Source organism: Pelodiscus sinensis, chromosome 14, assembly GCF_049634645.1.
Source record: "Pelodiscus sinensis isolate JC-2024 chromosome 14, ASM4963464v1, whole genome shotgun sequence".
Classification (NCBI taxonomy): domain Eukaryota; kingdom Metazoa; phylum Chordata; order Testudines; family Trionychidae; genus Pelodiscus; species Pelodiscus sinensis.
The window spans coordinates 3419671-3431751 of NC_134724.1; the positions used below are offsets into that span (position 1 = coordinate 3419671).

At 40.4% G+C, this 12081-nt stretch overlaps 1 protein-coding gene across 4 annotated transcripts in view; it reads right to left on the minus strand.

Moving 5' to 3' along the window:
• MAP2K5 (mitogen-activated protein kinase kinase 5) overlaps positions 1-12081 on the minus strand; it is a 206095-nt gene that overhangs the window by 163009 nt on the left and 31005 nt on the right. For all 4 annotated transcript variants that reach the window (XM_075896856.1, XM_075896855.1, XM_075896857.1 and 1 more), the window contains 3 exons: positions 7924-7964; positions 7098-7165; positions 1268-1316 (listed from right to left, as the gene is read on the minus strand). In XM_075896856.1, coding sequence (XP_075752971.1) covers positions 1268-1316; positions 7098-7165; positions 7924-7964 — 158 coding nt within the window. The remainder of the gene's footprint in view (positions 1-1267; positions 1317-7097; positions 7166-7923; positions 7965-12081) is intronic.

Genomic DNA, 12081 nt, shown 5'->3' on the forward strand with positions numbered 1-12081 from the left:
ATGCTGTTAGAATCACCTTTTAAGGAGGCACTCTCATTTATTAGATCACAGTGTTACAGGTGATACTGAAGGACAAGCATGAAGACCAGCCTTTATCTTCTTGACATGCTCAACTACAACTACTTGATTCATGAAATGCCAATGAGACCTGGAGAGGTCACTGTGTGAAGGCACTGAATACGCATCTGAGATAATTAAGATTTCAGCCTTCGAAACATGGAGGGGAAGTGAACAACAGTTAAGAAAATCAATAAGAGTCTTTTATTTGCAGTGACACAGATGTCTCAGTCAATAGAGCCTAATAGGCAAACTTGATGGCAATGGACAAGTGCCTGCCTCCAAGGCTATTCAAAGGGGTTTCACTATGACAAACATTAAAACTTATTTATGTTGCTACTGAAGAATCCGGTATTCTTTTAGGTAGCTGAATTTAGCGGTGTATATTTAAAGTCATTATACGACTGTGGATCGGTCTAGCTATTTGAATCAAAACTGGTGAGAAATGACTGCCCTCAAGGGTCCGTACGTCCATCAATTGGAATTATAAACTATTCAGGTCTGGATACTAGGATCTGAACGCCTAGAACAGATAAAAGAAGGTGATAAGGAAGCTGCCTACAACTTGGGTCTTGTCATGTAGCATAGGACACAGCTCCAAACAATACAACAAAGAATTCTCTCTCTTGCCACTTACAAAAGCCTGCTAAAGACTTATGTGCCTGCTGCCCTGAAAATACAAAAGTAATTCTAGCAACTGAGCAGCTGATTTAGTTACTCCAAGCTGGTTAACTTCCTTCCTCCAAATTGTGGCCGCAGCGCAACATGTGTGTTAGAGGTGCTTCAATCTGTTCGGAGCTAACTATGATTCTTACATTTTGAGAAATGGGAAGCAAGGTAAATCGAGACACACAATTCATTCATGTAATGAAGGTTTTCATCATCTCTCCCAGTATTCCCTGTAAGCTGAGAGCTTAGGCGGCCACCCAGGAGAGATTCAAATGCTGCCCACTGCTTAGCAGAGAACTCACAACCAGCAACATGTCTACTTGTGGTGCACATCTACACAGGCTTTGGTGCACATAACAAAATGTATTCTGCACATGGCTGGAAAAAATTAGAGGGATCATTGGCCTCTCCACTTCAGTATTAAAAGACAACATTACAATCAAATGAACAGTAAGCATATCTCCTCTTACATGTAGTATGCCAATCACTGAGGTATATAATAAGTCATACATGTATGTCACTCTGAATTTAATGCACCTACCTGGCCATTAGCTAATATTTTCTTCAGTTCTGCAGAAGACTTCTTTAAGCTGAAAAATACAAAATAATTTTCCATGACTACAGTTTCAGTCTATAAAATGGAGTTAAAACCATAGCTCCCAATAAAACAACATCTTTCCTTATGGTTAGACATGCTGAATATGTTTTCCTTAGGCAAATAGCACGTGCCAGAAGTTCAAAATAATGAAAATTCAAGATTATCCAGATTTATTTCACCGTAACAAAGCAGTTCAGATAATGAAAAATATTTGACCATTGTCCTCTTCAAGACACAGTTTAACATTTGTCAATAAAAACAAAGCTGACCTCACTAGCAACTGTTTTATTAAGTACCAAAACCCAAAGGTTTTTATTTAGTTTTCCTGGGCTGTGTGGCTCAGTTTAAAACCGAATCGGGTCTTAACTCTTGACACTTTAAAATGTATTCAGTATGAATGTTATCTGTGTTTACCAATACAGAGACACAAGCTGCAAGCAGCTTCAGTAACATACAAATGTAGGCCTGTATTACTCAAATACAGCATGTATTGTCTCACTGTAACATATGTATAAGGAACAGACCTCCTCAGCTGAGATTACTGGGCCAAAATGATCATTTTCATAAGATGACACAATTGCATTGATATCAAAGTATCTGAAACAGCTTAAAACATTGCTGAGTTCAGCCCATAACGTTTACTGTATATGGATATATTTTAAACAAATCCTACTCATTTTGAAGTCTGTCATCAAAAGAGTGTAGCAAATAATTTGTTATGAGCAGAAATAGGTTCAGACCTGAAAGGCAGATCTTTATTTTTTAAGGTGTTGGGATTCCAGAAGCCCAGATCTGTATTTCAAAGCTAGCTCCGTCTTTAGAATAGATCAAGCAGCACAACCAAACACCTCTGAACTTGTGGAACGCCACTTTGAGGATGTTTAGATATGGGGTATGAGTTTGTATTCACCTTTAAATTTACCAGAAAAATATAGTCCAAACCCAAATGAACTCCAATGAAAAAAGTCACTGTATATCTACTGAAGTCAATGGGGTTGCATGAGAGTACAGTGACTGAGGGTACTATTTCATCCTTCAACTAGGAAAAAATGTATCAATTAAAAATCACACACCTCGGAGGAAGAATGGACTTGGGGTTAATGCACTCGACTGGGATTCAGGAGATGTGGGTTTAGTTCTTGGCTCTGACAAACTTCTAATGTGACTTGAGCAAATCACTACATTTCTCAGTTTTTCACCTCCTCATACACAAAATGGGGAAGCTATCCTTCCTGTGCCTTTCTTATTCATTGAGACTGTATGCTCTTCAGGACAGGGGCTCTCCTCTTATGCGCATGTGCAATGGGACCCCAACATTGGCTGGAGTTCCTTGACCCCACTGCAATATAAAGCATGTACTACAAAATTCCAGAAAGCATAGCAAGTTACAATTCATTTTTATCCTTCCTTTGATTTCGTTACCAGTCTAGCATGGGAAGTGCCCAAAAAGCTGTTCTGATAAATTCATTTGGAGCAATCTTTGCTGCATTTCACCATAAAATAGAAGGCAAAAATATTTAAACATATGGGGGGTGATATAGTGGAAATTGCATTTGAAGATTCTAATATATATATTTGGTGCAGTCACAGAAACGTGGCAATGTCAGGGCAAGTTATAGTAAATACAAATAAAAAATTAATAATATTGGCAACATTTCACTGTGAGCAGTAAACTTACAATCTTAACTGAAGTTCTTAGCTTTTGGAGACTTAACTATATCAAATAAATGAAGTAATAATAAGTACGAGCCTGATGCACAACTCGACTATGGACACTTTTCTGGAGAGAATGCACATTTTATTATACAAAATGTTCATATTATATATATGCAATGATTGGCCTGTCAAGAACCAAGTAAAATATGAACTAGAACTGAGGGCTAAAGAGATTTTAAAAATCCAATCAGAAGTTGTAATGCTTGAAAATGAGGATAAAAGCGGTGCTCTGTATATGGTAAAAAAATAAAGCACATGGTCAAGATTTTTACCCATTGGTGTTTAAAGTAAAGTCCCTAGACCCGTAGTTAGTGCCTAAACAAAACTAGATGGATTTTCAGATGAACTGAGGACCTCCAACTCCCACTGATGTTATGAGAACAGCAGGTGCTCAGCCCCTGAGAAAAATCAGGCCAATTTAATATAGGTGTCCACCCTCATTGGAAAGTGCCAGAATCTAATTAATAAAACTACCATTTACATGCATAGATGCTGAAATTAGGGAGTTGTGGGCACTGCCATACCTCCTGGTTTGAAGCGGGGCTGTCAACTGACCTGCGTTAACCCCTGCGATTCACAGCTGATCCCCAGCTCTGTTTGCGCTGCTCCTTCAAAATGCCGCTCCGGCGCTGCCAAGGGGCAGTGCTGCATGGAGCCTGGGGTCAGCTGGGAACTCCAGCTGATCCCGGGCTCCATGCAGTGCTGCCCTGCTGAAACACCGCTGCGGTGTTTCAAAGGGGTGCTGCACGTGATTAATCACGATAAATTTTTTTAATTGCACAATTAATTGCAAGTGGCAGCCCTAGTTTGAAGTAGTTTTCACAATACACACAGTTTACAGTCTGGTTGACGGGCTCCCACCCCCACCAGTTTACAAACTGTTCCAACACCCCTTCCACATGTATGGAAAGAAGAAATGTATTTCCACCTCAGATTGGTTTTCTAGCCTCTCCCTTTTTCAGTAGGATTGTCCAATGTACCAGACACCTTGGATCAGGGATGTTAAAATGGATAACTAATTAAGTGATAGCACTTAATTGGTTAACCATTTTAACTTAGGCCTCATCGCCCGATCTGCCACCCAGCCTGATGGGGTCCTGCCGTCCGGCCCACTGGCTCCGCCACAGCCAGGGTTGCTCCAACCCGGTGCACTGGCCACAGCTGGAGTTAACTGGCAAGCCTCATGCTTACCAGTAAGCATTTAGATAGGCTTACTAGTTAATATCCCTATCTTGGATTAGATAAAGTTAGTGGCATTACACTTCTATTGGGATAGTCATGCCTAACGGTTGCAGCTGTATTTGTGTATCTGGTAACTGAAGACTATTTCCTGTCATTGGTTCCAAATTAGCAAGGCCTCCCCCTGTTTTCCTGACAACCTGCTCTCCTCATCCTCCTACACAACATGCTACCTAGACAACAGTCCTACTAGAAAAAGCCTCTCAGACAGACTAATGAACTTTACAAACAAATAAGCAAACAGAATACTATATTCTTGAAAGGTCCATGTGTCTTGATCATAGATCACTAGTAACAGGAACAGTGAAAATAGGGACTTCATATTTGGTGGCTTTGTTCTTCAATAGGCCTTTTGTTCCCAGACTACTTTAAAGAAAGATTAAGTTTACCAAGGAAACATAAGTTGATCTTGTCATCTCTCATGACTAACAATTTGTGAACATTAAACAAAGAGAGACTTTCAATTACTTCAAAAACACAACTCTTAGTGCAAAAGGTTTTGGAAAAGGAATGGCAATTAACCAAGACATAAGATGATGCAATCTTCTAGAAGACTCATTTTCAGTACACTTTGAGAACCAGCTCAAAGTACAAAGCATACTGAAAACTGCTGAATGCTAAGGAGAGGAAGAATTTTTCTTATGTTAGTGTACAACGTAGATTAGTGAACAAGACAATGAATATTTTCTTCCAAAAGATGTGGATAGCATCTTCACAATTGAGAAATACGTAGTAAACTTCTCCAAGTTACTGGAGCCAAGATTTCTCCAAGTGCTTGATTTCTCTTTCAAGGTCTCTAGTGGTGCTCAATGAGTGGGTCACCTTAAGTGGTTTTGGTACTTGCAGGGTCTGGCTACATACTGTATCGTGATCCTTGTATTGTCTCCAGTGTTGTAATGTACATCTGCTTTCCGCAGTGGATAACTAGGTGACATCACAAATATCAAGCAAATAGGACTGCAATGTTAGGAGGTACCAGCAGAAAACGCTTTTCACTCAGGTGTGAACAGATTGTATTTGAACATGCTATGTCAACTTGTTTAAAAGAGGGTTTTCAAAAAGTGAACAGAGCACATTTTGTGCAGGATTATGTGGAAAAGACACTAGACAAAGTATAAGTTCCAATTAAAATACTGAACCTTTGAATTACACCGTACTGTAATCAGGGTTTCCTCTAAGCTGCATGCTGGTGCGCACAGAAAAGTTGTCCACCTCACGCACCTCCTATGCAGAGTGGCACAGCTATGTGATGGGCGGCAGGAAGTTACTGGGGTGGTGGCTGGGACCAGAGGAGCCACGAGGCTGCTGCAGCGGCTGGGCCAGAGGGGCCGAGAGCTGAGTGGCAGGCGGCTGCTGCAGTGGCCGGGGCTGGAGGAGCCACGAGTGAGTCTGGGTGGGGGAGCAGCGAAGCAGCTACCGGGGTTGTACCAGACAGGGTAAGGACAACCAGAGGCCGGCTGGGTTGGGGGCAAAGGCACCAGCCGTCTATGGTGGTGGGAGGTACCAGGCACAGGTAAAATCCTGCGGGGGGGAGGGGGGAGAGCAAGGTGTGCAGGGTTGGGCACAGGTCTCTGGGCAATGGCAGGGGAAGGACAGGTGAGAGATGGGGCTGGGCACAGGTCTTTGGGCAGTGGTGCTTGGGCTGTGGGCTCTAGGCCCAGGTCCTGGCTGTTTGTGTTTGGGGGAAAGGTAGCATGGCCCTGGCTTATGTACTGGTGGCAGATAAGGGGGGCAGATTGCTGGGCACGACTACAGGGTGTGGGGGGGTAGGCAGTCACCCAGGCCAATATAGGTACCAGCTGGCTGTGTGTGGTCCTGATTGGGGCGCAGTGTGTGTTGGAGGCAGGGACTAGCAAGCTGGGTGGTTTCCAGGGTGGAGTGGTACAGGGTTATGCACCTTGTTAATTATCCCTTGTTTTAGTATTTTTTCTTACATAACAATTTTACATAACAATTTTAAAGTGTGTGTGTGTGTGTGTGTGTGTGTGTGTGTGTGTGTGTGTGTAAGTAATTTTGTTAGTAACTGGTGGGTGCCACAGTGGCAGACATCCAAACAAGCGAACACGACCTCAATATTGATGCACAAGGTGCACATGACCTCAATATTGGTTCACGGATGGAAAATCTTAGAGGGGATACTGACTGTGATGCAGTAGAAATTATCTTTCCAATATTAAACAGTTCTCATATTCACAGGCAGTAAGTAGCAATATTAAATTCACAACTAGAATTTTGAAAGAAATCTAAAGGAAATTATGTTCCCAATATCACCAAAATGGAATGTGAATTGCCTGCCTAATACCTTTAGACTCTTTCCAAAATACCAGCTCACATTAGCAAGGCTACTAAATTGAATATCAAACTGAACAGGACCAATATTTCAGCAAAATCACTTTGAATTAGATAGCCAATGAATGACTAACCCCTGCTAATAACTAAAAACCCTGTGATGGACAATGATTATTAGAACAATTAAAATAAATGAACTTCTGGCTCAACCTTATACAGTATGCCAAAGTCACATGAAGGATGAAGCTATCTGGAATATCCCATGCAGGCAGAGTTCTAGCGGTAGAAAATAGATTTACTGAACACCTGTAATAGGTGTGTAACAAGTTCTACAGGGCAGGTTAATTTTTCCTCTTTCCCATTGTAGCACTTTGTTCCCAGTAGTCATATTGATAAAGTTATCTGACATTTCAAGTTTGTTACTATTAATTACTATGCACCAATCACTTTTCAAATTTCATTGTGTTTTAATAACCTGGTCCCCCCCCCCCCACACACACACAAACCCACATCCACTACTGACTCTTACCTATTGCTTGCAAGGGACTCCGAGACTGCTGAGCTGCTATTATTAGCAGACCCTGCTCGTGTATTTACCTGCAGGCAGGAAAAGAATCTCTATCAGTCGTTTGTGTTCAGAGGACACCATTCTAATTAACCTGTAATTTGCCATGAATTTCTCATTTCACTATGAAGGTTAATTAGCTTGTTGCTACGCATGCCCATCATTGAAGTCTTGTCGGTATGTAGGTTAGCATACTATATAATTGATGGATTTCAGTATACTATTTCCTTACATTTAAAATCCTTAATTAAATAATACAGAAAAACAGATATGCACAATAAGCCTGCCATTTTATTCCCCTTCAAAATAGGCACTAAGAGATAAACCATCATTTTATACAAATTATCCAATAATCTTCTGCAATTCAGAACTGAGAACATATGTATGATTACAGTAGCAAGTTAGTAAGTATATAGGAATGAATTGAACAAATGTCCGGAAAAGATTTCATTGCAACTTGGCTGTGTTTAACAGGTTATATAAATTAATTAGCTAATATGAGTATTCTCCCTTCAAAAGATCTCTTTGAAAATTGGTACTAACCGCATAGTTAATATTTAAGAAGCTTATTAACAAAGAGAAGAAACAAAATGCATTTCAGTTTAATACACAAATGTGTACAACACTCAGATATCACAGCCAACACCAAGCAAATGAATCTTTCCCCCGCATTCAAAAAAATCTGCTTGTCAGAACTCAGAAAAGTGCCGTTTTATTTGACATTTCAATAAGTGGAACACAGCCTTACAAATCCATCTAACTTTACTGAAACAATTATTGAAATTCGTACCTTCAGGCCATGTATGTTCCGTTTCCCAGGAGGCTTGCAGGCTGAAACAGTAATTGACTAAATTGTAGAACACATCAGGGCCATTTACAAATTTGCTCAAAATGAATCTTTTAAAAAGAAATGAGGGTGACGCCAAAATTAGCAGAGAGGAATGATTGAAAAGTGCCTCCTAAAACCCAGAGTGGGAATTATGAGCCAGGGTTTTTAACTTGCAGGGACTGAGCATTTATAAATGCTAAGAGCTTTCTGACATTGTCTAATATAAATTATAATTTCTGCTCAAAATACATCAAAATCAAGATAACTGGGCTAAAATGATTGGATTAATTTCTTAATTCAAATACCTTCAGTATCTTTTGTTTTCCTACATGTTGTACTTTCTCTGCAGTTAACTAAGTTATTTCAGAGAGCTTTTTTTTTTAGTCATATTGACAAGCAGGCCACTGTGTGTTTTAATGTGGGAAAACCTGGATGGGGAACAAAGTTGGGAGACCAAGGAAGCAGATGACTGAATACATTAAATATATAATAATAGAATCATAGAATACTAGAACTGGAAGGGACCTTGAAAGGTCATGGAGTCCAGTACCCTGTACTCACGGCAGGACTACGCACCCTCTAGACCATCCTGGATAGATGTCTATCTACCTTGCTCTTAACTAATAAAAAACATACATTGTTTACATGTAAATCCTGACATCTTTTTATGAAGCATTAATTGAGAAAAAGGTATTTTCTTAAAGCCTCTTAAACAATGTGTTCCATGATTTTTCCATTCAGTCGATGTGCCATTGTCAAATGTTAAAACCACCCAGGCTTCTAGCTACATGCTACAGACAGTTCCCATTTTAAAACTACAGTGCCCTACAAATTGTACGTTAAAGGGCCTGTCAATTTTGATTGATTGTCTGGGAAGGGATGAATTTGATTTCTCTCTCTCTCAGATGCACATGTATTTCTCTCCATTTTTTGACAGCAGGAAACAGAGCTATTTATTAGTCAAAAGGACACAGATGATAGTTATTAAACACATCAGTTAGGCCAGGCTCTGTGCTTTAGAAATTACCATAATATTCTTAAAGAAGCTAAACATTATTTCACCAAGGATTAGGGAGGAGGGAAATGGATACATTTTTAGGATAATTTTAAAGTTTATGTTTTTAGTTCACATTTTTGACATTTTAGTTTACATTTCTTCAGAAATGGAAATTAATATTTTGAACAAACAATAAAAGACATGCCAAACAATTTTCCCTGATGCCTGTCACAAAATGCTTTGGTAACAAAATGTATAGCATTTGAACACAGATTGTCCAGTTCATAAACACTGTAATAAGTGATTTGTTTACTGAGAATTAAAGAATGGGTAGTATAAAATATTTTTTCTCCTGAACAATCACTATAAGCAGAATGTATATAACTATTTTAAAAGGTTGAAGCATTCTTCAAAGAAACCCTTTATCCCAAGTTTATGCTAAAGAAGTGATCGTATCTTAAAACACAAAACATGTAGTCAGGGGAGAAAAATGGAAAATGTAGCTTTCAGCGCTATTAGAAAAAGAAACAAAAGAGTCGCCCTTTGGCAAAAAATATATATATTTTGATGGGTTTGAAAAAAGTCTGGCAATTATTATTTATGTAGCATTTTACAACATAGGTAAAATACACTAAATATAAATGATAGACTCCAAGCATCTATAATGTGAAACAGGCACAGCACAGTTAAGACAACATTGCATGACACGTGGACATCAGTGCTGGCCCACTTCATGGAACAGGTGGCTTTTCAAAAGCAATATGATTGCAGAGCCTCTCTCAAAAAGATTAAAATGGTGTCAGGAAAAGATAAAGAGTCTTGTGTGGAAGGAGTGGGTGTAGACCCTTATGTGGATAGCAATGAGTGAAGGAGAGGAGCTGTGAAACATTTTTAAAGAAGGAGGGAAGCTTGAATTACATACAGGAAGGAGGAGGACAGGAGAATTCAAGAAGCAGTAGGAAGGGAGAGCTGGCCAAAATTATGAGACTGGAAAGCATTCTTGCAAGGGTGGTTTGGACAGATGGAAAAGAAGAACTTGGGTTACGGAGCTGGTTGCAAAAAAAAAGGGGGGGGATGGGAGAGCACTTCTTTGGATACTGCAGAGGAAGACGCAAGACTTCGTGGGAGCTTGGATGTGAGAGAAGCAGAAAAATTCATCAGAGACGACTGAAAAGTTACAAGCACAGCAGCCGGGAGGAGACAGGGGTTAACCGAGAAAGACTGGGGGACGGAGACAAAGCTCAGCTGTGGACTGGTTCAGACTGAGGTAGTGGCAAGCCATCTGAGAGGCAACGGCATGATTGGACAGAGGGCGAAAGATCACAAGTGGAAATGGAGATTGGAAAGTCTTTAGCCCAGAGGTGAGAACTGAATCCAGATCATTATGGAAGACTGCCCAAGGAGGTCGTGCTGTGGAAGAGAAAAGGGGCACTCCAGTGGAGAGGGAGGGCAGGAACTACAAGGTAGGCACTGAAGGAACAGTCCAAAAGGCAAACTGACAGAACAGGAAGTTGGATTTTTAACCCCTGTGTCTCTGCTTTCACAAGTGAGATAACAACGTTCAGCCTCTGGAGCGGCTCGGCCCCTCGAAGGCTCAGTTGCCAAAGCAGAATAAACTCAGGCCATGTGAGATTTCCTCATTTTCTATTTTCACAAACTATGCAGTAAGGGGCTCTTGAACCTTCACACGCTCCAAACAAGGGGATTTTTCAAGGGTGCTCTAATCTCCCAAGATATTATACAGGCCTGTGTTTTTGTACAGAACATGAGAGTCTGGGTGTATACACACACTAGATACTATACTAGCCAGATTCCTCATTATGAGGGCGGGGGACTGGACTTGATGACCTCTCAAGGTCCCTTCCAGTCCTAGTATTCTATGATTATTACAATGAGCTCGACTGCAAATGCAGCTATACAGAATTAAAGTGAGTGAGTGTGTGTTTACATATTACACATGCACAGTCACATACACACACTGTTCCTTATTTAAGCCCACTGTAATAGTAAGGAACTAATCTAGTGATGCATGGGCTTTTTCCATGACTAGAATCCATAAGAATCCCTCTGTTATTTCAGCCATGGCTAAGCTGAGATGCAAAAGTCTCAATATTTCTCCTGTAAGCATCTTCCCATAGCAACTCACTAACCTACCAGCACAGACAACAGCCTTCTTTGGAGACCTTAATTGTACATGTTAGAAAGGCCCATTGGTTAGTTGCCCAATTAGAACTTCTGAGAGTTATATGTAATGAAAGTCTAGAATATTAAATGGGGAAACTCATAGTATGATTATTTGTATAGTATCAGTTAACAGGGAAGATTTTAATTATTTCAATTAATTTATTGCTGGGAGATTTACTTGGAGAATTTAAACCTTTATCCATTTCATCAATTAAGAACCACAGATGCAGAGACTGGATACTGAGAAGAATTGAATTAATTAGGCTTATGTAATATGCGACTCTTTTTAACCATTAACTGAATTCTCAGGGGAAAAAAAAAAAGTACATACCCAAATTCCAAATAGTTGCCTATGATTTTGTTTAGGGCATCGTAAATCCTGTTTTAGCAGCAACACAGCACACAAGTCTGTGGTTAAGCTGTCTGAATTCTGGAGAGCACTTGAGCATGTACTAAATGCTGTACTTAATAGAGATACTTTCGTCAATCAATTACCCGTTAGGGATGTAAAAAATAGTTTAAAAACGTAACCATTAAAAATCCTAGAGGTTACACATGCTGCAGGTTCTGTAGTGTAAAGCTTATGTAAAGCTACTGGCTCCACTCCCATGGAGGCAACACTGCAGGCTCTGCACCATGCCACGAAACCACCTCAGGAGGTCCCGGTCCTATAGAGGCTTTGCTGTGGCTCTGCAATCAGCCTCCGGGAAGCCAGCACGTAACCTGTGGTGGAGAGCTGGGGAGCCCTGGCCAAGCCTGCCACAGACTGGGGCTGCTCCGAGCCCTGCGGGGTTGGAGTAGTCCGCCAGCCCCTACGGATTAACCGGTTACCAATTAACATCCCTATTACTTGTGTATAAGACTCCGTTATTTTGATTCTGTCACCAGCTGCCAATTGCTCAAATAAAATTCCGCTGTGCAATGGACATATCTCCAGG